Source organism: Mesocricetus auratus, unplaced genomic scaffold (genome assembly GCF_017639785.1).
Source record: "Mesocricetus auratus isolate SY011 unplaced genomic scaffold, BCM_Maur_2.0 Super-Scaffold_6723, whole genome shotgun sequence".
Lineage (NCBI taxonomy): Eukaryota > Metazoa > Chordata > Mammalia > Rodentia > Cricetidae > Mesocricetus > Mesocricetus auratus.
This window is the reverse complement of record NW_024429183.1, coordinates 4,383,737-4,409,932: the sequence shown is the minus strand read 5'-3', so window position 1 is coordinate 4,409,932 and position 26,196 is coordinate 4,383,737. Positions and strand designations below refer to the sequence as shown.

Here is a 26,196-nt window from a genome sequence, read left to right as displayed (position 1 = left end):
GGGCAAACAGACCCCACACTGGGCCCCTGGATGAGGCCTACAGCTCCAGAACAAGGGATGGGGGCCCAGGGTGGAGCAGTTGTGGGCAGGGAATGAAGCTTCCAGAAGCCCTTTGCAGCCCTGTCAGCCTTGTAGTCCCCTGGTCTGTTCGTCAGTCTCCAAGCCTCACCTCCCGGTTACATGCCTCAGGGCCTTTGCTCAGACTGGTGTCCAGCCCAGGGCCCCCTGTTCAGGTCTCTAGAGTCTGAGTCACTTGCACAATTATCCACATCTTGCTCTGCCTTCAGGGTAACTGGCGTCCGCGGGTGGAGGAGGGGAGGAAGGGACTCAGGAAGAATCGGCCGGCAGAGGGCGCTCAGGGCTCGCCGGACACTCGCACCACGGGGGAGGGGACCCGGGGTCAGCGGGACCCTGGTGGGGACTGGGACACAATCCCGGGGGCCCCCACCCTCCTCTACACCCGTCCGCAATCCGGTGTGCACGAGGCCATCCCCCTCTGTGACCGTGCCAGGGTCCGGCCACCGGACCCCGCACCCCCGCGGGCAGTCCCCTGCCTCCGCTCTTGGCCGGCGGGGTGGGGGCGGCGGGCGCGGAGCACGTGGCTTGGGGTCCGGGGAACCCCCCCACGCCCCGGCACTGGCGGTCCCCGCGGTGTCCGGGCCGCGGGGCCGGAGGCGGGAGCGGCGCGCGCGGGCGGGCGCGGGCAGGGGGCGCGCGGGGGCGCGGCCGGGCGGGGGTCGGCGGGCGAGATGTGCGAGCGGGCGGCGCGCCTGTGCAGGGCCGGCGCGCACAGGCTGCTTCGGGAGCCGCCGCCGCAGGGCCGCGCGCTGGGCGGGCTGCTGCGCTGGGTGGGCGCCAGAATGGGCGAGCCCCGCGCACCGCTCGTCCCCGACATTCCCGTCGCGGACCCCAGCCCCGGGCCCGCCGCGCCACGCGGGGGCACGGCCGTCATCCTGGACGTGAGTATGCGCCGGACCCTCCACCCAGCGCGGCTGGGTGCCACTCCGCACCCGGGACCCTAGCACCCTCTCCTTCATCCTGCACGTTCCCACATCCCCGCATCCCTTAGCTGGAACCCTCCTCGACGCGGAGACCCCAAGCGCAAACCCCTAACTCTCATTGCCGCTGAGGCGCCTGTCCTCCAGATCGTACGATCCCCTCTATCCATCCCCTCCCTCCACTTTCCCTCATTCCCACATCTCTACATCCCATAGCTGGGACCCCTTCTTCCCACAGGGACCCCCAGGACCCCCAGCCCCACCCTACTATTATCCTCACCTCCATCCTTTTCATCCACTTCCTTGGATCCCCACATCCCATAGCCGGGACCCTCCTCCGAGTGAGAACCTCAAGCCACCAACCCCACACCCGGACTCAGTCCCCTCCCTCCATATTCCCGCTTCCACTTATCCCACAGCTGGGATCTCATCGCGGCTGCGGAGCCTGTCCCCACTGGAACTCCACGACCCCCTACATCCCCTCCCTTTACAATCCTGCACCCCCGTATCCCATAGCCCGGACCCCTAGAGCTGCCATAAGTCTGGCCACTATTCCCCTCTTTCGGTTCTAACCAAACCCTCTCACTTGAATCCCTACTCCTGGGACAAGAGCCCTGGGCACCTCCAGCCCCCTCCTCTCTATGGGGCATTCTTCCCTGCAGTGTTACTTCTCTGAGACCACACAGCCCCTCAGCCACCCCTCCACTCTCTGCTGAGAAAGCTGAGCCCCCCACACCCTCCCCCCCCGCTGTGCCCCTTCCCACCTCCTCTCTTCCCATAAAATCAGAACCATGCCTGGGCGTGGGGGCTCCCTCCCCCAGCTCCACCCCAAGCTATTGCCCTTCACTCTCTTCCTGGCACCCTCCCCTCCTGTACTTTCCTTTCGACTCTTGGACCCCAGACTCACTCCTCACCCCACCTAGCTCCTTCCCCCTGCAGAGTGGGGGAGTCACATGGGCGGGAGAGGGCTGGTGGCCTGGCCATGCAGGGTTTCTGGGGTTGGAACTGGTCTGAGGGGGTGAGTTTGCATGTTATGATGCTCTAGGAGAGTCAAGGTGTTTTTGAGTGTGTAAGTGCACACTTGTGTGTGTGTGCCTCACACCCCTACAAGTGTCAGGGTACTAGAAACCCTATCCCCAATTCTCTTGTTAGATCTCAGAGCCCACATGTATGTCTAGGCAGGAGGGTTTCAGAGATGGGGGCCCTAGTGACTCAATGAACACACGCACACGCGCACACGCACACACACTCACACACACGCGCACACACGCACACGCGCACACGCACACACACACACACACTGTAGGACTGAGGCAGAGTCCGGGTGGAGGTGGCAGCTTGGCCCTCTTTCGGGGGAGCCCTGTCCAGCCCTTCCCTCTGCACTTGCTGCTGTGTGCTGGCTGAGCCTCTATTTCTTCATCTGTGCAGTGGGGTAAGCAGTGGGGGAAGGGCATTGTTCACCCTGGTTCCAGGAGCCACCTTTGTTGGTGTCAGTTGAGAGCACATCAGCCTAGCCATTCCCATACCCAGGCCTTTTGGGGTCTGGGAGCACCCAGAGAATGCGCATATCCCTTGTCCTATTGCTTGTAGGGTGCAGGTGAGCAAAGCCATCCGTCCTTGTATTCAAAGAGACTTGAGGGGGTGGCACTTCATGCCTGGCCTAACAGATCCCTATTAAACCTTCCTGAGTCTGGGAAAACCCAGAGAGTGGAGGCGGGGACTGGACATTTCCTTCTGGATAAAGGGAGTCAATTCCTTCAGGATCCTGAGACCATCTCAGTGCTGGGACATCAGCCCCCACAGGGAGCTGATTAAAAGGCGAGCCTGATTGATTGAGTAGATTCAGGGTTGGACACCAAATCCCTCTGTGAGTTAGAAGGTCTTAGCAGACACTTTGATCCAACCTGCCTGGGTTATGGCCCAGGCTGAGCGACTTTTGGAAGTGCCCGCAATTATCAGAAACAACCTCTTGACCCTGGCCACCCAGCACCTGTCATCAAAGGACCTTGAGGAATTCAGTTGTCAGCAAAGCACGGAGTGACTTTGTCTCAAAGTGCAGGTCCCAGGTTTGGGCTGTTCCCGATCCCATCCCTGCTAGTTGCAACCAGAACATTCCTGCCTGCCTCTCCCCTGTCTCATAATGGTGGCATACTTCCTGTGGGCTGATCTTGTCACCAGGCTTCAAGATCACCTCCTTCAGAGGGGACCTAGGCAAGCCAGAGCAAGGGAGGAGGGCCCTGAATGGCGAACGGTGGGAAGGCACGGAGTGAGCGCTCACGGGTCTCTGAGCGTGGCCGGGTGCAGCTGTGTGCTCAGCAATGGGGGAGTCTAGAGGAATGAGTGTCGTACACCTGCAGAGATACACGTGGGTGAGCGTGAGCGTGCAGCAGGGATGTGTGTCTGTCAGCAGCCGTGGGCAGGCTGGCAGAGCAGAGGGGGAGGGAGGGCTGACTTCTGAAGTAGTGTGGGAAGGGCCTCTGCCTGCTGCAGTCTCTCTACCCTGGGGCCCAGCCTTGCGGTCTCCTGGGTTAGTTTGGGTTCCAAGCCTCACCCCGGCTGCTCCTGGGAGAGGGATCTCAGCTGGGTCAAGAGGCTGCAGAGGGCACCTGCCCAGGCTCAGCTCAGGACTGACTCCAGGTCTCCTCTCTGCAGATTTTCCGCCGTGCGGATAAAAACGGTGAGTTTCCCTCCAGGCGCCCCGCTGCCCGCACTCCCTGTCCTGATGTTTCATGGGGTGGGGATGTGTACAACTATGAACCTGAGGATGAAGAACACAAGAAGTTCAGAGGTCAACTCCTGTCGCTGTTCTGTGCCTCGGTTTCCCCTTCTGTAAGCCAAAGCGGTAACAGCTGTCCTGTGTGCAGCCCTGAGCTTTGGGGGTGAGGTAAAGAGGAGACATGGGTGACCTAAAGACACCTCGAAAGAGAACCAGAGGGTGGTGTGTTCATTCATGAAGTACTCAGGCCCTTGTCTGCCACCTGCCCCAGAGGCCCTGGTTCCCTTCCCAAGTGGGCTTGAATTCAAGGTGACTCCGGCTTTGTCCAGCTCCTCTGCCATTCGTGGGAGCCGTTGCTGTATATCCTGTGTGGTTGGTGGGGTGGGGCAGAGCTCTTTGCCAACAGGCCTGGGCTGGAGCCGTTGTGGAGGAGTGTTGTCCTCTTCGGGTCTGTCCTAGGGGTGATATGCATCCTCCAGGCCTCCAGGTGAAGGACCACCTGCAGATTCCACATGGGAAACAGGGATACAGGGAGATCAAATGGTACTGAAAATGTGGTGGCTTTGTGCAGAGCCTTCACCACCCGGGGGAAAAGCGCCCCCCCCAGATCTCAGGAGTGTCAGCCTGCAGTGGGCCTTACCCTGCACCCTCCTGACCATCCCCCACCACTCCGACAGGTTGGGATTTTGGACTTGTTTTCTTTGGTAAGTTCACATGCCCAAAGCACAGTGGGTCCTCTGCCAGTGTGAACAAGATGCCTTCCCTCATGAGAACAAAGCTGCGTGTCTCGGGGAGGCTCTCATGATAAGGACTAGCTTTGTGGTGGACACGAGGTAGCCAATCCCCAGGGGAAGCCTAGAATGAGAGGCCTGACTGGCAGCCCAGGGTAAAACCCTGGAAGATGGCATTGACAGCTGGCAGAGGGAGGGGACCAGCCAGCATTTTCCTCCAGGGATGAGGCCCATCGGCTCTTGCCTTTTGAAAGGTCACTGCAGCAGGCTGGGCTCCTGCTCATTAGTGGTGCCACCTGCAAACAGCCCCACTTGAGTTGCTGGCCCAGGGGATGAAGCTCCAGAACAATTCATCTTCTCTAATTGGACCAGAGGCCAAGTGGAGGATATTTTCCTCTTAATAGCTCATAGGTGCTCATTAGGCTTGTGGCTGCCACCCAAGGTAAATGTCAGAAGGTTTCTGATCAGAGGATCTGCACACTCTGTCCTCCTGCCTCCTGTTCTCTCTGGGTTCAGAGGACACTGAGGTATCATCCTTGATAAGCTGGTGGAAGAAGTCAGAGGGAAAACAGGGCCTGGTGTTGGGACACCCCATGCTGTGCCTGGGGCAGACATGACTAATCAGTCACAGCACACATTCATTGAGTATAGACTTGATTTCAGTTTTTCCATGCAGCCCAGTTACTCCATGAAAGATGAAGCTACTGACTGCCCCTTGTCAAAACGTTTGGGGGACTGTGTTGGCACCTATCATGTGGCCCAAAGTCCTGCCCTAGGCTAGATTGAAGGTCTGAGCTCAGAGTACTAATGCCTTGTAGGACCCAATAGAAGGACTGTTCCCTTTCCCAGAGTTAGGACCTAGGTGGGGGTTGGGAGTGATCACTGTAGAAGACTATTGTTGTCAGTGTCCGAGTCAGGTGATTGAGGGGGTGCAGAAGGGCCTGACAGAAAGCATGCCATTCCCCAGAAACCAGCTTCTGTTGTCTCTGTTCTTGGGATTACCAGTCAGTAGGCTTCAGTTTGGCAACTGGGAATTCCATTCACTCAGGCAGTGGTTCTGGGAACAGTCTGTGGGCCGCCACCACGTGTTCTCTCTGAGACAGCAGCTGCTTCCTTGCCTGTCCACTGCAGATGACGGGAAGCTGTCCCTGGAGGAGTTTCAGCTCTTCTTCGCAGATGGTGTCCTCAATGAGAAGGAGCTGGAGGACCTCTTCCACACCATTGACTCCGACAACACCAAGTGAGCCCAGGCTACCCTGGGGCACCCTGGGGATGTATAGGTTCCTCCCTTCTCCATAATGACAATGCTCGGTATAGGAGCAAGAGGCCTGGAACTTCCCCGACTCACTAATCTAAAAGCCAGACCTGTCTGGCCCTCCTGTGTGTGTGGTTGTCACAGAGTTTGTCCTTCCTGAGCCACCTTGGCCAAGCAGGGAGAGCCCCTGGGCCTGATGCAGTACACACAGGACTGATGGGACATTGGCAGTGACTCTGCTGTGTCTCCATTCAGTTCTGATTCCAGAGCTACCCAATATCTGCTTCCTGAGACCCATCCCATCCACCCTTGTGCATGTGAATCCCAACTCTAGCATGAACCTCGCTTCTGACCTTGGAGCAGTTTGAACCTTTTCTGCCACCCAGTCATGACATGGACCTGCATCTTGTCCTCACAGGACACCTGGCCCCCAGAGCCAGCCAGCGTAGGGGTGCAGGGGTGCACCGCCCACACTCACAGGCCCTTCACCCATTTTTGTCCATGGCTCCTGAATTCTGCCTGGGTGGGTAAGAGCCACCTGACCACCTTCCTCTGCCCCACCGAGGTGGCGAGGGCTGAAGTTTCTGGGGGCTCTAGAGCAGGTAGGATCACTGGGGGCCCCAAGACTAGTGGTGATCCAGGCACACGGTTACTACCAAGCCAGTTTGCGGGGTCATAGTAAAGTGGTAGCTTGAAGTCAAGGCTGGAGACAGGAGGTCATTTTCTGGGGATGCCACTGTGTAGGAGTGACTTTGATCCCGAGAGCAGAGCAAGGGACACTGTCTCCAGGCCACACGAAGTCTCCCAGCTTCTCTGCAGCCTCCTGGGCACTCACTGAGTTAGACATTGTCCCTGGGAGCCTCCGGTGTCAGCTAGCGAGGTGGAGGGAGAGGAGGCGCTGCTTTGAGAGCTTGTCCTGGAGGATGGGGGCGGAGGGCTGAGCAGAGTGGACCCACTTCAGGGGAGGTCAGAATTCGGAAGACATTCTGGATTCTTTGCTCCAGTGCCACCGGAAGTAGGAACTGCAGACATTAGCCCCTTGAGTTGCGAAGCAATCCTCCTGACTCAGACAGCTCACACATCAGAAGCAGCGTTCCAGGATGTCAGAGAAATTCCAAGGCTGTCACCAGTCTTGGAATCTACAGAAAACGTTCACCCAGATGTATGCTCTTGAACATGGAATCCACTAAAAGCAGGCCTAAGCCAGGGTACAGGCTAGACCCGGAAAGGAGAAGGCGTTGGAACCCGCACAGCCACTTCCTGGTCCCTCTGCTGTCTAACACTGATTTTCACACACCTCTCCCAACCCTGAGCAAGGACCAGATCCTTCTCTGCTTTGGTGGAAGGAGTGGAACCCAGGGCTAGAATGGGGCAGGGGTATTATTTTGACAACCTGGGATAATCACAGCTGACCCCACAGCCCTTTCCCCACCCTGCTCCCAGGACCAGCCCCTCCTTGGTCCCATCTACTCATGATATGGCCCATGGGCTTTGAGAGGAATACTGAGCAGCCCGGTGTGGTGGCATAGGTCTGTAACCACAACACTCAGCAGGCTGAGGCAGGAAGATCATGAGAGTTCAAGGCCAGCCTGTATTACATAGTGTCACCTTGTCTCAAAATAAGGAAAGGAACTAGAACATGGTGGGCGGGCAGGTGGCTCCCACTCCAGCCTCTTCTATGACGTGGGTTCACGATACCAGTGCTGAGCATGCAGAGGGGGCCACAGCAAGTCTTTTAAGGACTGCTGGAGGGTCAGACAATGACCTGCTGACTCTCTCTCCCTCTCCCCCCTCCGTTTTCTCCCTCTTTCCCTCCCTCCCTCCACAGCCATGTGGACACCAAGGAACTGTGTGGTGAGTACCTGAATGGACAGCCAGCATGGTGTAGGCAAGAATACCCAGAGGAGGGCAAATCAGCACGGACCTAGGTGGCACTGGTGGGAGGGGCCCAGGGAGAGGGCGGAATCCTCTGTGACCCCTGACCTTTGTATCCCCCTTCCCCAGATTACTTTGTGGACCACATGGGAGACTATGAGGATGTCCTGGCCTCCCTGGAGACCTTGAACCACTCTGTCCTGAAAGCCATGGGCTACACCAAGAAGGTCAGTGGGGTGGGACATGCACTCAAGGAGCCAGGGCCTGAACGCCAGTCTAGCTGTTTCTGAGCATTGTTGTTCAAGGGTGTCTGGCTCTGTGGTGACAAATGTTGGTGGGGCTCCTTGGGGACCTTAGTGGATAGCCCTGTCCCGTAGGGTGTGTGTCAGAGTGTGAGGGTCTTGCCCAGGGTAGAGCCTGGTCCTGGTGCGGATACCTGGTGAGGGCAGGAATCCTGAGTGATCGGCTCCTTCAGGGGCAGCGCAGACCCAGGGATCTGGAAATGGAGATTTAGGTTTCATCTGTCTGAACTTGACCCGGGAGTGCACTGGTGTCTCCTGAGTGGCTGGCACATGGGCAGTAGAGGAAGACTGAGCTGATCTGGCCAGTGACACTGTTGAAGGACTAGAGTCTCACTTTGCTGGCTGTGGCGTGGGAGTGTACATCTTGCAGACCTTGACTGAACTGAACACTAAGCAGGTGAACACAGGGCTACATAGGCAGCACCAGCTCCCTCAGTCCCTTACGTGTAGCCTGGGCCTCGCCTGCGCTGGACTGAGGGCCCCTTCTTGCCATGCACCCCCTTTGCTGAGTCTGCCCCCCCCCCCGCTTATCCACACTGCCATTCTGGCATTGCACTGTCAGGAGTCTTGCTGTTTGCAAATATTTTAAGACCTTGTGGGAGCCACTGTAAGGGGGCGAGGGGATGTTCATCATGGCAGTTTTGCTGCAGCCCCCAGTGTCCCATGGTGGCTGGAGCATTAGCAGGGTGTGCTAGGCAAGCGTGTCAGCCTGGCTCTAAGAGGGAGGGGAAGATGGATTGTGCAGCAAGCCACTCCTTGACTCTTCCCCTCCCGTCTAGGAGCAGAGCCGCATCCCAGTAAAGCTGTAGAGCATGGACCCTCACCACCCATGAGGGAAAGGAGGCTCAGCCCAGCCCTAGCCATGCTGCCACAAGGATAGCACATGTAGCCTCGGGTGATCATGGTGGTTTCAGGTGATTCTGTAGCATCCTTGCAGGGACTGACAGTGGTGGCTGACTTTTTTTTCCTTCTTTGGTGTCTCCTAGCTGGCCTGTTTGTAGAAAGGCAGCTTGCTGATGATCTTGAATGCTTTCCTTGTGTGCTGGTAGCTTTTATGTCATCTTGACATACGCTAGAGTCATCTCGATTAAGAAAATCCCCCCAACACATTGGCCTGTTGAACAAGTCTGCAGGGTATGTTTCTGGATTGATGATTGATGTCTGAAAGCCCAGCTCACTTTGGGTGGCGCCACCTCTGGACTGGTGGTCGTGGGTGCTGTAAGAGAGCAAACAGAGCAAGCCATGGGGAGCAAGTCAGTAAGCCGTGCCCCTCCATGGCCTCTGCATCAGCTCCTGCCTGGGTTTCTGCCCTTGACTTCTCTCAGTGGACTGTGATATGGACATGTAAGCCGAAATGAACCCTGTCCTCCCCAAGTGCTTTTGGTTATGGTGTTTCATCACAGCCAAAGAAACTCAAAGACACACTGTGATCCCTGATCGGAGCTGACTGCTTTGATTTTGTGATGCAGGAGTCTCTGTCATGGTTAGCTGGGCTAGTCCCCTGCATGGGGGCTCCTCTGGTAACTTTGTTGCATGTGGCATATTCTCCAGATCCTAACACATCTAATGATGCAAAGCCCCAGCTTTTCAAGTACATCCCGAGCATCTCTCCACTAATTGCAATATTAATACCAACTCTTATTTTAGAAACCTCTTCAGTTCAGCCTGTGCAAAAATATGTTTCGCCTTCCCCTTTGTTCAGTCTCGTCTTGGGTGATGGCAAGGAATTTGCTCAAATGCCTATGGGTGTTTTTTTGTTTTTTTAATGATCTGATGATTTTGCTTCAGCTATCGATGGGTGGATTCTATTTTTAGATTCTCTCATATTGAATAGTCGGTGCTCTGTGATAAACTCTCATCAGAGCGTCATTCTTTCATCATCCCTCACTCAATTCTGTCACCTACTGAGTGTCTTCTCTCTGCATTGAGAGTTGAAGTGGGAGGGTGGCCTGGGGAGCAAATCGTCTGACTGGGGCATCTCCTGTGTGATTCACCATCCCTAAGATGTATGGAAGTGCTTTTTTTCTATTCAAAATCAAAACGTTATCCAGAACTCTTGGGTCAAGGGACTAAAAGAGTAGGGACTGTTGTCTTGGTCGTATTGTTTTATGTGTGGGGTGTTTTACCTGCACGTACATCTGTGTACCTTGTGTGTGCCTGGAGCTCACAGTAGCCAGAAGATGGCATTGGGTCCCCTAGAACCGGAGTCACAGATGGTTGTGAGCCACCATGTAGGTGTTGGGAATCAAACCCCGGGTCCTTTGCCAGAGCTCTTAACCACTGAGCCATTTCTCCAGCCCCTGTAATAAGTGGTTTATAGCAAGCCCTAATTTTAGTCATTTCCTTTTTGATGTGTTCACTTTTGTATATTCTTTAACAAACCTGGACATGTTCATTTTCATGATCAATTAATTATGTACAGTATGTTCTCATGATTATTTTTGAAAGTCTAAACCGCTATTTGACCAAGACAGACACTTCATGCAGAAAAGAACGATAAAAAGTCCTTAGGTGAGCCGGGCGGTGGTGGCGCACGCCTTTAATCCCAGCACTCGGGAGGCAGAGGCAGGCGGATCTCTGTGAGTTCGAGGCCGGGCTGGACCGACAGCCTCCAAAACAATACAGAGAAACCCTGTCTCGTAAAACCAAAAAAAAAAAAAAAAGTCCTTAGGTGGTTGTGAGCACTTCAGCTACAGCTCCCATTCCCTCCAGGGCTTGTCTCCTCCCTCTCCATCCCCCCTCCTCCCCCCTTTCTTTTCTTTCATTTTGTTTGTTGACCCAGGATCTTACTGTGTAGACCAGGCTGACCTCTAACCTGTCACCCTCCTGCCTCAGCCTCCTCAGTACTGGAATTAGAAGCATGTGCTTCCTACATTTTAAAAATGTTATGTTTGACAGTGTTGCCTGTTTCAACCAGCTGTTTCTCATAGCCAGCCCCAGACACTTATTTAATATACATATTATGTTTTCTTTCTTATTTGTGCTTCTTATTATAATTCTTGTCCTCTGTTGGCTTGGGTTCATCATCACCTTGGTCTTCTTATTTTTTCCTTTGTGTGAATGGAGTGCTTTGCTTAATATGAAATTCTGAAATCCAACACACTAACCTTTGGTATTTTCAAGGCTACCACAGATGGTACCATGCAGTGTCTTTGTCCCCAGCATTTTCCAAACTATCTCTTGCATTCATTGTATTGTGATAAAGATGGGTGACCAGTAAGTTTCCTCCCCCACTGTGTCTTCTGGTTGCATGGCACTTTGTCTTTAATGGTGTCTGGGAGGGACATTTGAAGGGTGTGGAACATCAGACCTGAAAATAGATGTCCTGCCTTTGTTGGGAAATGTGTGCAGCTGGAACACACTCTTTAAAAAACACAAAGCCAGTCTGTTCCGCACATGTTAAAGTGAAACCTTGGTGATGTTACAACTGGCTTCGGAGAAGTCAAAGAACGTGTGTGTGTGGGGGGGGGGTGGGTGTGGGCATGTGTGTGTTGCTGCTATCCTTCCACAACTGTGGGTCCTGGGGATTAAACTCAGGTTGTCAGAATTGCCATAAGTTCCCTTACCTGCTGAGCCATCTTTTCCCTGTTTATGATTTTCTAATTCATCTTTCAGGTGGGACAGGAGAGCTAACGTCTCATACTAAATATGATCTTATCATTTAATTCTTGTATTTCTGTTGTTTTTCTCATGTATATTTTTGTCCATTTTGTTTGATGCATGTAGACTTTCATCGTATTGTTTATTGTATCAAATAGCGGTATTCAGTAAAGCTAAGTTCAGAAAACAAAATGAAGCGCCAGTTCAGATCACTGTTCACCCGGAACCTCCATGATCTGGAAGGGTTTGGGTGGATGATTCTTGCAACTTTTTAATGGGTAGTTCTTCAGTTCCTTAACATATTTATTTTAAGTGCCCTCAGAGGCCAGAAGAGGATGTCAGATCCCCTGAAACCAGAATTACAGAAGGTTGTGAACCACCATGTGGGTGCTGGGAATCAAACCTGGGTCCTCTGTAAGAGCAGCCAGTGCTGTTAACCACTGAGCCATCTCTCCAGCCCCATATTTTAATATGGTGTCAGAAAACATGTTTTCTGCCTTTTACCTAGTATTTTAACACTTCCCCTGTAATTTTTAGGAGTGTGCATTTTATTTATTTATTTATTTGTATTTTCAAACAGGGTCTCACTGTGAAGCCTTGAACTCACAGACATCCACCTGCCTCTGCTCCCATGTGCTGGAATTAGTGGTATATCGTAGGGTTTTTGTTGCAGTAATGAAGCATCATGACCAAAACAAGTCGGGAAAGAAAAGGTTGATCTGGCTTATTTCCACACTGTAGTTTCTTATTGAAGGAAGTCAGGACAGGAACTCAAGCAGGTCAGGAACCTGGAGACAGAGCTGATGCAGGGGCCATGGAGGAGTGCTGATCACTCATGACTTGCTCAGCCTACTTTCTTTCTTTTTTCTTTTTTCTTTTTTTTTCTTTTTTTTTTTTTTTTTTTTTGGTTTTTCGAGACAGGGTTTCTCTGTATTATTTTGGAGGCTGTCCTGGAACTCACTCTGTAGACCAGGCTGGCCTGGAACTCACTCTGTAGACCAGGCTGGCCTCGAACAGAGATCCGCCTGCCTCTGCCTCCCGAGTGCTGGGATTAAAGGCGTGCACCACCAACGCCCGGCTCAGCCTGCTTTCTTATAGAACCCATGACTACCATCCCAGGCTTAGCACCACCCACAACGGGCTGGGCCCTCCACCATTGATCACTAATTAAGTGGCCTGCAGCCAGATCTTATGGAGGCTTTTTCTCAAGTGACACTCCCTCTTCTCAGGTGACTCTAACCTGTGTCAAGTTGACATAAACTTAGCCAGCACAAAGTGTGCCCTGCTATGTCTGGCTGAGGGTGTCTCTAAATATTCCTACCCAAATTTACTAATTATTCATTTATGATTGGCATATTAGTTGATTTCTAAGACTTTACTGTTGTAAACATAGTCATATTATATATAATATGTGTATCACACTATGACTCTCACCCAGTGCATACAGATCTGTTCACTCTTTACTCTTAAGGAGCTATGATCAGAACTGGAGGCTTACTGCTCTAAAGAATATGAGCAAGAGGGTGGAGAGATGACTCAGAGGTTACAAATGCCCGTTGCTCTTCCAGAGGACCTGAGTCTGAACTCATAACCTCTTCTGGCCTCCACAGGCACCTGAACACACATAAAAACAAAAGAAATCTTAAAAAGAATATAAACAAGTTGAGTGTAGTGATTGATACACACCCGTCACTCTAGCTACTATCCAGGCTGAGGCAGAAGGATTGTTATGAGTTCAAGCCAGCCAGAGACTGTCTCAAAAAAAGAATATGAAGAGTCTAAGCCTCTTCATCCTCAGCTGACTTGCTTTATGTGACAGTTGCATCCCTGTCACCAAGCTTAACAAGGCTCACAGCAGCCTCAGCACCAGCCTTGAAGATGAAATAACAGCCTGGTGCACATTGTGTCCTCAGCCTCCTTATCTCTTGTCGTGTTTTCTCATTTAAGCTCTAGCGCCCTGGCGGTATGGCAGCTGGCCCTATCTGCCTGATTGAGTGTGATTGCAGAACCTCTCTGCACCGGCTCTGTCTGCAAAGTCTTTGCTGCTCTGATGGGGTGCAGCCTGGCTGCACCATGTTTAATCAGCTCCGGAATGGTGTCTGCACCCGGGAGACTGTGGCTGCCTCTCTTCATTATGAGTGTTCCGTCCAGGCTGGCGGCTCTCGTGATCCTTTGTTCTTCCTCCGTCTCGTTCTTTCTTCATCTCTTTTACCCTCTTCCTTTTGATGCTCTGCTCTGCTTCATTGACTGTGACTTAGAAGATAAAAATCTTCATTTTCATCTTATTAGTGGCTTCTGAAGCCAGGCATGTCATTTAATCCCAGTACTCAGGAGGCAGGTGGATCTCTGTGAGTTCAAGGCCAGCCTGGTCTACAGAGCTAGTTCCAGGACAGTCAGGACTACACAGTGAGACCCTGACTCAACACACGTGCATGTGCGCGCACACGCACACATGCACACACACACGAAAAAAAAGAGAAAAATCTCTGTAAGCATCCTCAATCCTAGTTTTATTCTTAGATCATTAAAAACATTTCTTGTTCATTTTGGAGGAGGGATTCTGAGAGGTGGAGATGTGGTATCAGTAGTTTGACTTAATCTAATCATTGAAATGGCTCAGCTTGTCAAGGAACTTACTACCAGATCTAATGACCTGAGTCCAATTCCAAGGACCACATGGTGGAGGGTGAGAACAAACTTCCACAGGTTGTCCTCTGACTTCTGTACATGCATCATGGCACAGGCACACACATGCATACATACAAAACACACACAAATAAATAAGTGAACAATCAAGTTGCTAACGGTTTTCTTTCTTTACCTCCAAACTCAGTGCTCACACAGCTTCCGTCTTAGGGCATTTTTCTCTGTGGCTCAAGCCTGGATGTTAGGGGACATTCTTGATTGATCACTCTCTACGCAGTCACCTGGCAACTCAAATGCTCTGCAGGGCTCTGGGTAGCTCCCAACGACTACAAATGGCTTGTCACAGGGTGCATGTACAACAGCCCCTCAGGCCCTCCACTGTGGAACTGCTCTCAGCTCTTGGCAGAGGAAAAAGGGTAGTGTCTCCATTGCTGCTCTACCCCGCAGAAAGTGGCCTGTCTTTGGAATTCTCATTTTCTGCATTTAGTGACTGCCTTGTCAGTCCCTGGTCTGATTGTTACCAACCCACATCCCACTCCTGTCCTATAGCCTTTTTGGGGGACAAGGGGTGCTTATTTACTTACATATTTGTTTGTTTGTTTGTTTTGACCATGTTATGTCATCTTGGTCTTTTGGAGGTATTCAGTTGTCAGAGTCTCTAGCCTGGCATCAGGTTGTTAGAAAGACAGCCAGGGGCTGCCTGCACCTCAGACTAGGATGTCTTCTCCACCAGCGTCTGCCGGCAGTGGCTCCAAGCCAGGCCTTGGGACAGAATGTACCCTCCCCTGTGCCATCCCCCACGCCTTCTTCCTCAGGCTCTCTGTCTTCCAGCCATGTTTCCCAATGTGTAATTATTGCTAATTAATTCCCAGTCAGAGTGATGGATAGTTTAATTTGCTTTCCTTGAGAGCTTTGTTTTCCCCTGCTTTGCCAGGGACTGGGCAGAGTTCCAGTGTACAGAGGGGGGGTCACTCCAGAGGGTGAAGTCTCAGCGGTGGAGGTCCAGCACCTTTCCCCATGCACCCTCCCTGGTGGTGGTTACCTCCGCACCCCTGTTGACCCTAAGAATCCAAACTTCTCCCATCTCTGCAACCTTCTGCGGAGGCAGGGATCTCCATGAGGGACATCAGTACTGAAGTCTTACCGGAAGGAGAGGCTCTGCTGCACACCATACAGCATCCTCCTCTCCCCAGAGCTTGGTCCTCGGCATGCACACCTGCCCACCTCTCTGCCCCCCCCCCCAGTTTTGTGCCCCCATTCTGAGCACAGGCCTCACAGGATTTCTTTGGAAGCCATTTAACCTTCTTTCCTGCACCGATTTTCTTCAGTTAGTTGTCTGATAGCCACATGAAGACTTAGGGCCACAAAGAATTCTTGTAGAAGAAGGAAGTGAGCAGAGTCCATGAGGTCATCTTCCCTGTTGCTTTCTCTCTACTGCAGAAACAGAAATGTCACTCAGTGATTGCTGGCATTATTACCATCATTACAGCCATTATCATCACCATCACTACCATCACCATTATTAACACCATCGCTACCACTACCATCATCACCATCACCAGCATCACCATTATTAACACTCCCACCATCATCAACATCATCATCACCACCACCACCACCATCGCCATGGTAATTGTCATCACCATCATCATTGTCATCACCAACACCTCCATTGCTGTCTTCACCATCAACGTTGCCATCATCAGTACACCAACAGCATTCCCAACATTATCATCACTGCCACCTTTATCACAGCAGCTACAGTTTACCGTCCGTCATGGGTGATGGACACTGGGCCAAGCATCTTATACTCATCTGGTCCCTGATGGGTAAGATGGTAGAATGTACTACCACTGGCTAGGTTTGGAGAGGTGATTCAAATGAAGCCAGAGGTCCTGCTTTAGCCTCTGAATCTGGGGTCCCTGCTTTGTATGCTCTGCAGCCTCTAAGATGCAGGAGGCAGGGCAAGGCCCCACAAAGCAGAGACATTAGCCCAAGGTGTCCCCAGCCCCTGTGCCGGCCCGCATCCAGGTTCTCTCCCACTGACCCCAGGTGTATGAAGGTGCCAGCAATGTGGACCAGTTTGTGACCCGCTTCCTTCTGAAGGAGACAGCCAATCAGATCCAGTCGCTGCTGAGCTCCGTGGAGAGTGCTGTGGAAGCCATTGAGGAACAGACCAGCCAGATCCGGTACATCAGTGGGACATATGGGGATACTTACAGCAGCCTGACCCTTTGTGCACCTCAAATCTTGGTGACCTTGGCCAAGTCGCCTCTCTTGCACTCTCCAACTGCACCATGAGGACACACTTAGGATCAAGTACCTGAGTTGGGAGACTTACACGGGACAGAACACACTTAGGAGAATGGCTGGCACGAGACATGCACTCCTGGGACCCATAGATCTCGCCACAGTCCCCGTGTTCCCACAATACTGGCCTTCTGCCTGGCCCGCTTCTGAACGCCAGAAACTGGCTTGGGAAGTGGTATCTGGCTACAGGATGGGGACACAAATGCCACACGGTAGAAGTAAAATGTCCGGAGGGAAGTGTGTTCTTGCCAGGAGCCCTCCGCATCCTCAAGGAGAGCAAGATGTTCTTTTGCTGTGGGATGGGGTTTGAGTGGGTGTCACTTGGTCAGTGAGGACCTCAATCAGATAGGATTGTGAGGGATTCTTAATGACACCATTGCCAAATATGTTTGCTGTCAGCACTTGAAAAATGCAGTTCATGACTCTGTCCATGTGGGCAGCCTTGCAATCCCAAGTCCCCAGTGTCAACTGCCACTATTCTGGGGACAGCTTTCCCTTTATTGATTTATTGTTATCATCTTAATCAAACATCCCCTTTTCCTCCTGCTGTGGACAGATAGCAGCCTTGGGCAATTTTCCTGGCTGCCTTCCTACGCCCTGTGGCTCCATCCATGGTTCCACCCTCCTGCCCCCACTGGGAGGGGATAACTCTGGGATGTCAGGGGAAGGAGTGGGTGGTGTGTCTTGATGGGAAATCTGTTCCATGCCCACAGACACCTCAAACTGCCCCACATCTGAACACTTTTGGCTACAAGCCCTGAGTTCCCTTGAACCACCCTGTGTCCCCACCCTGAAGTAGCCCTCAAGGGTGCTGTGTTCCAGGAGAAGCTGCTTGAGGGACCTCCCACTCAACTCTTCATGGTCTGAGGGACACGCTGAATTTGTTACTCGTGTATAGAGATGTGTGTCTGTGTGTGTGTCTGTGTTTGACAGCTCCCAGCCTTCTGCTAGCCTTGTCTCTCTGGGGGAGCTGAGCCTACTTGCTCAACACAGGAGAAAGTCTTGCTAAGCTTTCAGGCGTCACAGGAGACAGATTCAAAATGGGATAGGGGTGTCAGCCACACACGCCATTGACTGCTGTGTCTGTAGTCAGTTTTGTAAGCCCATCTTTGTGCATAAGGAATTGGCTGTTCACCCTGCATTTTTGGAAATCCTGCTGGGTGCCTGTCACTGTGCTAGGGGTGAAGGGTGCCAGGTGAGTTGTATGCATGGGGAAAGGGGACATGGGGACAAGAGATGAACTCTGGCTCTGGCTATATTCAGAGTATTTTCTTGCTGCAATGTTGGGGGTGAGGTGTCTCACTGACCCAGGTCTTCCTCCCCAGAAGTCGCTCCACAAGACAGTAGCCTCCACTGAGACAGGGAAGGAGAAAGACCTATTATATGTCTCCATCCTGGGCTCAGCCTGTACTGGCTGGAAGCTGTGAGATATGAGGTCAGCCAGATAGGTTCCTGGCCCAGGCTTGGAAATGAGCCTATGGGACATAGGGTCTGGCCTCGAGAGTCCTGGCTTGGAGCTATGCCCCAGCTGACCACATGGCCTTGGCCAAGTCACCTGCCTCATGGGTAGTTTCCTCCTGTGTAAAAATGAGGGTTACCCTGACCATCCTGCAGATGTGGTCCCACAGGACAGGCCTGTGCACACTTCAGGGCACAGTCAGTGCTTCTTAAGTGCATGGTGAAGGTTGTAGAGGTGACCATGGTCCTATGGCTGCCCTCATCAATACCTCGTTTCTCCTATGCATGCTGCAGACAGGAGCACTGCAAACCCAGCCACAGCATCACCGAGAGTCACTATGGAGGCCCCAGTCCTCCCTACATCCCCAACCACAAGCTTGTTCCCCCCGAGCCAGCAGGGAAGAGCCTGTCTGTGGGTAAGAGAGCATCAGTGGGCACTACCCTCCAAGGGGACCCAAGGGATCGACACTAGGGCCTAGCTTGGGGTTGGGGCTCTGCCTCCTCAAGATGGCCCTGCCCACCACCAGGGTCTCTCTCTCTTTCTCAGCCACAGGGGAGCCAAAGGAGGAGGGGCTGGAGGGCCAGATAAGCCGGTTGGCAGAGCTGATTGGGAGACTGGAGAGCAAGGTAGGCCCACCACAAACCTGCTTCACCTTTCTCCTATCCTCTTTTGCTTCCTGGGGAGGTTGAGGTCATGACAGAGGCACCCTGTAGAGCTGGACCGAGGCCATGGTCCTGACTTTGGGCGGGCGGGCAGCATTCCGGGTACAGAGTAATAAGTAGGCTCCTGTGCTGTGGACATTTTCAAGAAAGCCAGCTCCAAGACAGGAGACAAAAAGCAGATGTAAGTGGGACTCTGCAACTGTTGAGGGCAGGTTCCAAACAGGAGAGTGCCGAAAACGCAATACAGTCCAGAAGTATGGAGCTAGGGACAGTGTGTTAATTGGCAGGACTCCCAAAGGGGTTTGCAGATGGGTGGGCTCAGGCGTTCCTCTGTTGGAGCTGGGTGTCTGCTCTTGGGCTGTGAGTCAGTGGCTTACTCTCTCTGCGCCCAACACTTCTGCTCTGATGACAGTGGAGACATCCAGACCAGTGTTCCTCACCAAGGCGCAGGTGGCTCCGGTCAGAGTCTGATGTCCCCGTTAGCATCTAACCTTAGTCACGTTAGCACTGTTGTCATCCTTTGCCAAACTCCCCACATGCGCACAGGGCTCCCACACACATGCTTACACCAAGTGACAGTTACCTCGGAGCCCTGGGATTGAGGTAACGTTTCTTCTGTTTTTATGTATTTCTTTTGCAAGGAGCTCTGGTACTTAGTTGAGTTGGGGCTTTGTTCTGAGGGATGAAGCAAGGGCCTTCTCACTGGAAAGAGTCTGGTGAGAGGAAGGGCTGCTGACGGCTGAGCTGCAGGGCTGTGACTGAAGCGGGGGTCCCCTCCCACACCCCTTTTAAGCCTGCTGCCCTGCCCAGGGTGAGAGCAGCATGGTGGGGACCTTGTGCCCGGTTGTCATAACAACTCAGTGGGGGCCCCAGGAGGGAGGCTCTTTGAAGCTTATTTTTAGTGCCCCGGTCGCCCTAACAACCAGGCTTGCTGGTAACCAGGAGCACCTAGGCATCCTGGAGATGGGGCGGGGTCCTCCAAGGTCTCTGATTGGCCTAAGCCATTAGTATTGGCAGATTCAAGCCAGCTCCGGGCTCTCCCCCCACCCTCCAGCTAGCCAGGCAAGGCCTCTAACTGTGCCTGGATGCTCTCCAGGAAGGATGGAGGTCCTTGGTGGCAGGTCTGGGTGCTGCTGGGCTGGCCATCTGACTGTGGAGAGGCCAAAGGGTTCCTGGTGGGTCCCCAGCCTACCTAGAGCTGCCCTGTACGTGTTAAGTGACAGAAGCAAGCTTGAACCTGCGAAGACATCTTATCTACTTGGCACGTTCTTGAGATGTATGGACAAGAGGTCAGTGGAGGGTAGAGGTGTGACTCAGAGGCAGGCCCTCGTTCAAACTCGAGAACCGCCCACCCTCCCACTGCTGTTTTCTTTAACAATGGATGCACCTCTTATTTATGTGTAGCTGTCTTCAGGCAGGGCAGACAGGCACAGAGGCTGGGATTGTGGGGTACCCATATTGTAGGAAGAATAGATGAGGCATAGATTTAAACCCAGGCCCTAATGCTTAACTCATCGAGGGACCATTGAGAGCCCAGGGCTCTGTGCTGTGACGTAGCAATGACTGAACATCGTGCGTGCTGGCCCTGTCTTGGGTACCAGGTACTGGTGGCCCACAGAGCTGGTGTGACTTCTGCATTCCGGAATCACACAGCAGGCAGCAGCTGGCTCAGGGAAGCTGGGAAATGAGATTTATACAGAAAGCTTTGGTCAGGGCTTCAGGTGAACATCATGCAGGCCATTCCGTGCAGACCATGGGTTCACGGGGAACCCAAGGGCACTGCTATGGGTGAGGTCAGCAAGTTATGGGTCTTAGGGTTCTAATGAAATCTTGGTAAAAACAGTATCCTGATTTTGGGCTAGCCCCCTGAGTCCCTGTTACTGTCTTAAGATTTCCCATACACCCCAAGTTTCTTGGGAGCCCACCTTGGTCTCTGAGACTCCTAGTGCTTCAGAGGCCTGGGCCACAAGGAACTCACTGCCATTTCCCTGACTCGCTGACTCCAGGCCCCTCTAATGCTGCTCTGTGTCTGGGAGCTAACCTTGTCCACTAGGCCTGGCACATTGGGACAGGGACTGTAACTCTGGGGGTCCCAGGTACCCCGTGTCATGGGTGGGTCCTTGGGAGCCTCCCTGGAGGTGGCCTGCATCACAGGCACCCTGGTGCTTTGTTCTAGACCCTCTGGTTTGACCTGCAGCAGCGCCTCTCAGACGAAGAAGGCACTGACATGGTAAGTCCCTCCCGCCCCTCCTCTGACCTGTTCCTCCAGCCCTCTGAGGAATGTTATAGCTCCATGTCTCTGGCCACCCTTCCCAGCCTTCCCTCCCCAAGGGGCATGGTGAGCCAAGGCTCCAGGACTCTGGTAAAAAAGCATCTGGCCTAGAACAGAGCAAACATCTGGTCCACTCTGTCACCAGACTGCATTTGGTCAGAAAGGCAGCCTGCCAGGCATCAGCTATGCCTCTGGACAGGGGTGCCTGCAGCTTTCCTACTTCCCTGTTTGTGGAGCTCCTCGGGGACTTCATCCATTTGGCCCTGCCCTCCTTTAGGTGATTTGCGGTTTTATTTTGACCCTATTGTCTCGACCTCTCAGAAACAAGGTATGGGTTGCTGGGCTTTGGACTGTGTTCACGTGGCTGGGGAAGGGCCCGGCACACATGTTCACCCTCACTTCGGCCCACAGCACCTGCAGCTGGTCCGACAAGAAATGGCCGTGTGCCCTGAGCAGCTGAGTGAATTTTTGGACTCCTTGCGACAGTACCTCCGGGGTACTGCTGGAGAAAGGAACTGTTTCCAGTAAGTGACAAAGCTAGAGGGGGTATGATCAGGGCCTCTGGCTGGCAGTGGGTGGGTGGGGGTGAACCTGGCAGAGCCAGCCCTCTCCTAGGGCAGGCACATGACAGGGAAGCTAAGAAAGTGAGGCTCAACCTTATTCCAGCTGTAGGAGGTAGTGGACGAGTTCACCCCCAGAGCTGGGCCCACGCATCTGCCAACCCCAGTGTATAGGGAGGGTAACTAGAATAACGTGTTGAGACGAGTCACCACTGTTGCTCACACAACGGAGCCTCCAGGTGTGTCTTCCGGAATGCAGGTCACTGGGCCCCACCCACTCCTGTCCTGCCAACCCTGGGTAGCTCAGCAAGGTGAAGCAGAGGACTGTGGCCTCCAGGGAGGGGTGTACACATAGCTCCCGAGAGAGGGTGATGTGGTTTGATTGGACAAGTGATAGGGGAGGAGCCTAAAGAAGGTGCCAGAGGCTCTGTGTTGGGATGGCGTCATGGGGTAGGCAGGGGATGACTGACCTTTGACCTCCAGAGAAACTTGATAAAAGATCACCCCATCAATTGCACAGGAGAGGCCAGAGTACAGCCACATTGACTGTGGAAGTCATGTCAGCTTCTTGGTGCCCATGGGTGTGCCGTGTGTCTATCTGGAGGTCCCCAGTGAGGACAGGCTCAGTGAGGTGGTGTACAGATGGTCTTTTTTCTTTGCTGTTCTGGGACTGAGCCAAATCTCTTGTGGATGCTGGGTGCATGGCATCTCTCAGCCACATCGCAGCCCTTGCCATGGTTCTTAGAGGGGAGGGGATCTTCACCCTGTGGTCTGGACACCCCCTTATCCTCACCTGGGCCTTCCTGGCTCTTTTGCCCCTCCCATCCCAGTCCTTCTTAAGGACAGGACCCTGGCTCAGGGACTGTACAGTGGTGCACAAGGTTTCCTCATTTTGCCCTCCATACCCAAGCTTGTCCGGCTGTGTCTTTCTGCTGGAAATCCCTGCCTGAGAAGCCAGCAGTCAGACAAAGGTGTTACCTGACTGACTGTCATCATCCTGTGGTAGCCACACTCCTGTAGTTCCAATTGTCCGTGCTAACCTTTGCGATGTGTACAGAGACCAGAGTGGGCACCTGCCCTGGCTGGCATGGAACCTTGGGCTTAGGCTGGCAGGTGTCCCCATCCACTCAAGAGCCTGAGGCTGGTACATGAGTCACATTCCCTCACTTCTCATGAATGACTTGACTTGTCACCTCCTTGAGGGGCTCAGGTACACATCTGCCACATGTGGGAAAGAAAGGCAGCTCGGCTCCAGGAAGAGCTGGTGGGAACAGGACCAGCACTGAGTGGACCCTTAACTCCACCAGAGCCCACAAGTTCACAGAGCCCCAGTCACCAGGATCTTCCTCATCTGAAATGGAGTGACATCCCAGGTCATTCAAGGGACTTGCCTGGGCTGCGGGTCATTTAGTCTGGGGTAGTCCACCCTGAGTTTCAGTGTCCTCTTGTCAGCCCAGGTCTGGGCTTCCTGCGGCTGTCTTAAAGACCAAAAGAGACAGAGTGAACAGGACACAAGCCGGGTGCTGTGGTTTGACAAGCAGGTGTTTTGCATGTAAATCTCTCTCTCTCTCTCTCTCTCTCTCTCTCTCTCTCTCTCTCTCTCTCTCTCTCTCTCTCTCTCTCTCTCTCTCTCTCTGTCTCTCTGTGTGTGTCTATGTAGGGCAGAGTTCAGTCTTGGGTATTGTTCTTGAGTTGAGTGAGTACTCAGCATGTGTGTGTGTGCGTGCACGCGCGTGCGTGCGTGGCGTGTGTGTGTGTGTGTGTGTGTGTGTGTGTGTACACGTGTGTACACTAGGGATTGGGGAATGGGGGTGTTTGTCTTAGGGTTTCTATTGCTGTGATGAAACACCAAAAGCAAGTTGGGGAGGAAAGGGTTTGTTTCATTTATCTCAGTCCATCAGTGGAGGAAGTCAGGACAGGAACTCAATCAGGGCAGGAACCTGGAGGCAGGCGCTGATGCAGAGGCCATGGAGGGTGCTGCTCACTGGCTTGCTCTCTGGGGCTTTCCCAGCCTGCTTTCTCATAGCTCCTACTGAGACTAAATAAGAAAATGCCCTACAGGCTTGCCTACAGTCAGACCTTACGGCATTTTCTCAGCTGAGTTTCTCTCCTTTCTAGCTTGTGTCAAAGTCAGGACAGTATCCAGGAGATACTCCTCTCCTCCACTGTGCAGGTCCCGGGAATCAAACTCAGGGCATCAGGCTATGTTTCAAGCACCTTCATCTGCTGAGCCACCTTACTGGCCCCAACCCTGTTTTCCTGAGGCAGGACCTTCAGTATTTTTTCACAAGGATTCTGGGGGTTAAACTTAGGTTTTCACAGTCATGTGCCGACCGAGCCATCTCCCCAGCCCCCAAAGCCAGATGTTTTAAATCATCTGAAATCCTGCTTTCATTGTGGGCCTTGGTGCTATGCCAGGTGGCCTTGCGGCTGCCCCTGGAGACTTGGCATCATCATGGTCAGTAAAATAGCACCTGCCATTGGGCTGAGCCGCACTCTTGGCCGGGATAACCTGGGGTCTCCAGCTCCTGTTGTCCGGGGGATGGCCAGTGGGGAAGATAGAGGTTGAGACGGTGACGTGCATCTGTGGGCAGTGGGCAGCCGCTGCCAGCCACAGGTAAGCGCATCACTCCCCTGCAGTGTCGCCGCGGTGAGGATGGCAGATGGCCTCACCTTCGTCATCTATGAGTTCTGGGAGACAGAGGAAGAGTGGAAGAGGTAGGTACAGCCTTGTCCTGACCCCATGCCGGGGGTTGGGGCTATGGTAAGATGGGGATGGCTGGCTCTAAGTCCCTGCCCCTTGACCCTGAGGCCCTTCAGAGGAGAAGGTGGGGAGGGTGATGAAGAGCGTGGCTGCTGGTCGCAGAGACCTCTACATCCGGGCAAGCAGGCAGGGTGCTTAGTGAGACCCCTGACCCAGGCTCTCCTTATGGCGCCATGCATGTAAATCTCTGCTCTGAAGACTCCCATTTCCCACAGCTCCCTTCCCCCTGCCGCTCAGCATCTGCCTGCATCATGGGTGCTGGGTCTGGAGCCTCGCTGTCAGAGGTGCTGCTGAGTGCTTTGCGGCACCACAGGGGTACTGTGCTGGTTCAAAGCCCAGCCCAGGCACTTCACTGACCTCCCCAGATGGAGACACGGAACGGCAGAGGTTTCCAGTTCCCATGTACAGCCCCAGCACAGGAAAGACAGAGGGGGTCACTTTTGTCCCTGTTGGGCTATGAGACTGAGGAGACCCAGGTGCTGCAGGGAGGAGTGAGCACTCAGGGCTGGCTAGCAGACAGGGCTCAAGCCTCCTGGGGCCGCAGTGCTGTCATCTGCACGGGATTCAGTCCTTCCCCTGTGACTGCAGCTTTAATCCGGAGGGGAAAGGGCGGGGCTAGAGGTCTGAGCTTGTTCCCAAGGGCAGTCTAGAACAAAAGGCCTTCCCGGATGGATGCTCACAAGGTCACAGCCCCTCCCCCAGACAGAGCAGGACTAGATCTGGGCCCCCACCTAACGTTCCCCTCACCCCTATCCTAAGACACACCCCTGGACTAATCTGTGCTCCTGGCTTGCAGGCACCTGCAGAGTCCCGTGTGCAAGGCCTTCCGACACGCCAAGGTTGACACGCTGAGGCAGCCTGAGGCCCTCTCTCAGATCTCTGTGCCAGGTAGTGGGGCCAGAGACAAAACAGCCACTGGGGTCTCTGAACAGCCCCGGCCACCGTGAAGGGCCCCAGCCCTGCAGGAACTTCCCACTCATCACCAGGAACCCTGGTTCAGCTCTATGCTCCTGAGCCAAGACTTGGTGACTAGACAGAGACAGGGTGTGGCCAGGGCACCAGTGGTACATGTGGGGGTTCACGTGAGACAATTAGGAAGTATGTCTGCCCAGAGAAAACCTAAGACTCCCACCCCACAGCCAGAGCCTGAGTGAGCAGCGCAGGGTCTCAAAGTCTGGCCTGGAACTCTACTCAAGGCCTCCCCATACCCACTCTACCTACTCCTGCCTGCAGCCATCCCAGCCTCCATGGAAGGGGCCTTGATTCCCCACAAGCCCGGCCACTAACCACCGCTTCTCTCTCCTGCTTCCAGCTGCCTGGTGCACTTCGGGCCGAGACTGAGTCCTCCTGTGGCCCTGTTAAGGAGCCTAGTGCCCCCACCACCACCACCACTTCTTGTAAAGGACAACACCCCTTTTCTAGAGAATTTGGTACGCAGCTGTCTTTTCAGTATACTAATAAAAGGATGTGTACTTCCCCCTGCTATGACATGGAGGCGGTCCCTCCCCTGGCATCCCATACCTGACTTGACCGGGCAGAGTGTACTGCTGGGATGCTGGTGAGGCCAAGGTTAGCAGGGATGGCTTCCCAGGCCAGCCTTCAACCAACAGCTTCCCACCCCAGCCTGCCTCTGGCCTCCCTGACTCCTGATGGCTGAGGCCCTGCGGGACCCACCTCGGATGGATGGGCCTCTTTCTCTGCTTCCCTCCTCCTTGAGGACCCTTCTACCTAGTGGGAGCTGTGACCCTGTAGTACCCAACGTAGGCTTGGGTAGAGCCCAGGTCCCCAGCACCATGCTAGGCCCACAGCCACCAAATAAAGTCTGTTTAGGAACAGTGTGTGTCTCGTTCCTGTCCCTTTCCCAGATGACCAGTCAGGACCACATGGAACTGAATGGGACTGGTCAGAACCGGATTGAACCGGTTGGAACCACAGTCAACTGAGCCCTCCTATGTCAGTTAATAATAAAGACTCATAGACAATGCCCATGGGCAAGTCTTACCTAGGCAGTTCCTCAATTGACAGCTCTTCCCAAGTGACTCTAGC

At 53.6% G+C, this 26,196-nt stretch overlaps 1 protein-coding gene across 3 annotated transcripts; it reads left to right on the top strand.

Annotated features, from left to right (window-relative positions):
• Positions 1 to 749: 749 nt before the first annotated feature.
• Positions 750 to 25,985, top strand: Necab2 (N-terminal EF-hand calcium binding protein 2). 3 transcript variants are annotated; one of them, XM_005073079.4, is made up of 13 exons: positions 750 to 959; positions 3,651 to 3,675; positions 5,577 to 5,685; positions 7,529 to 7,554; positions 7,705 to 7,802; positions 16,176 to 16,312; positions 18,186 to 18,307; positions 18,439 to 18,518; positions 20,731 to 20,784; positions 21,238 to 21,350; positions 24,027 to 24,104; positions 24,947 to 25,038; positions 25,463 to 25,640. In XM_005073079.4, the coding sequence occupies exons 1-13, from the start codon at positions 750 to 752 to the stop codon at positions 25,489 to 25,491; spliced, it is 1,173 nt and encodes a 390-aa protein (XP_005073136.2). In that variant the 3' UTR covers positions 25,492 to 25,640. The 3 variants fall into 3 exon arrangements, with proteins under 3 accessions (XP_005073136.2, XP_040592099.1, XP_040592111.1); XM_040736165.1 differs by lacking the exon at positions 24,947 to 25,038 and having other exon boundaries at positions 25,463 to 25,985; XM_040736177.1 differs by lacking the exons at positions 750 to 959; positions 24,947 to 25,038 and adding an exon at positions 2,329 to 3,367 and having other exon boundaries at positions 25,463 to 25,985.
• Positions 25,986 to 26,196: the final 211 nt, after the last annotated feature.

Bases quoted from the DNA above. Each gene is read 5' to 3' on its own strand.
- Necab2 (XM_040736165.1), top strand. From the start codon at position 750: ATGTGCGAGCGGGCGGCGCGCCTGTGCAGGGCCGGCGCGCACAGGCTG. The intron at 7,803-16,175 runs GTCAGTGGGGTG...CACTGACCCCAG, and splicing joins CCATGGGCTACACCAAGAAG to GTGTATGAAGGTGCCAGCAA. The intron at 24,105-25,462 runs GTAGGTACAGCC...TCCTGCTTCCAG, and splicing joins ACAGAGGAAGAGTGGAAGAG to CTGCCTGGTGCACTTCGGGC.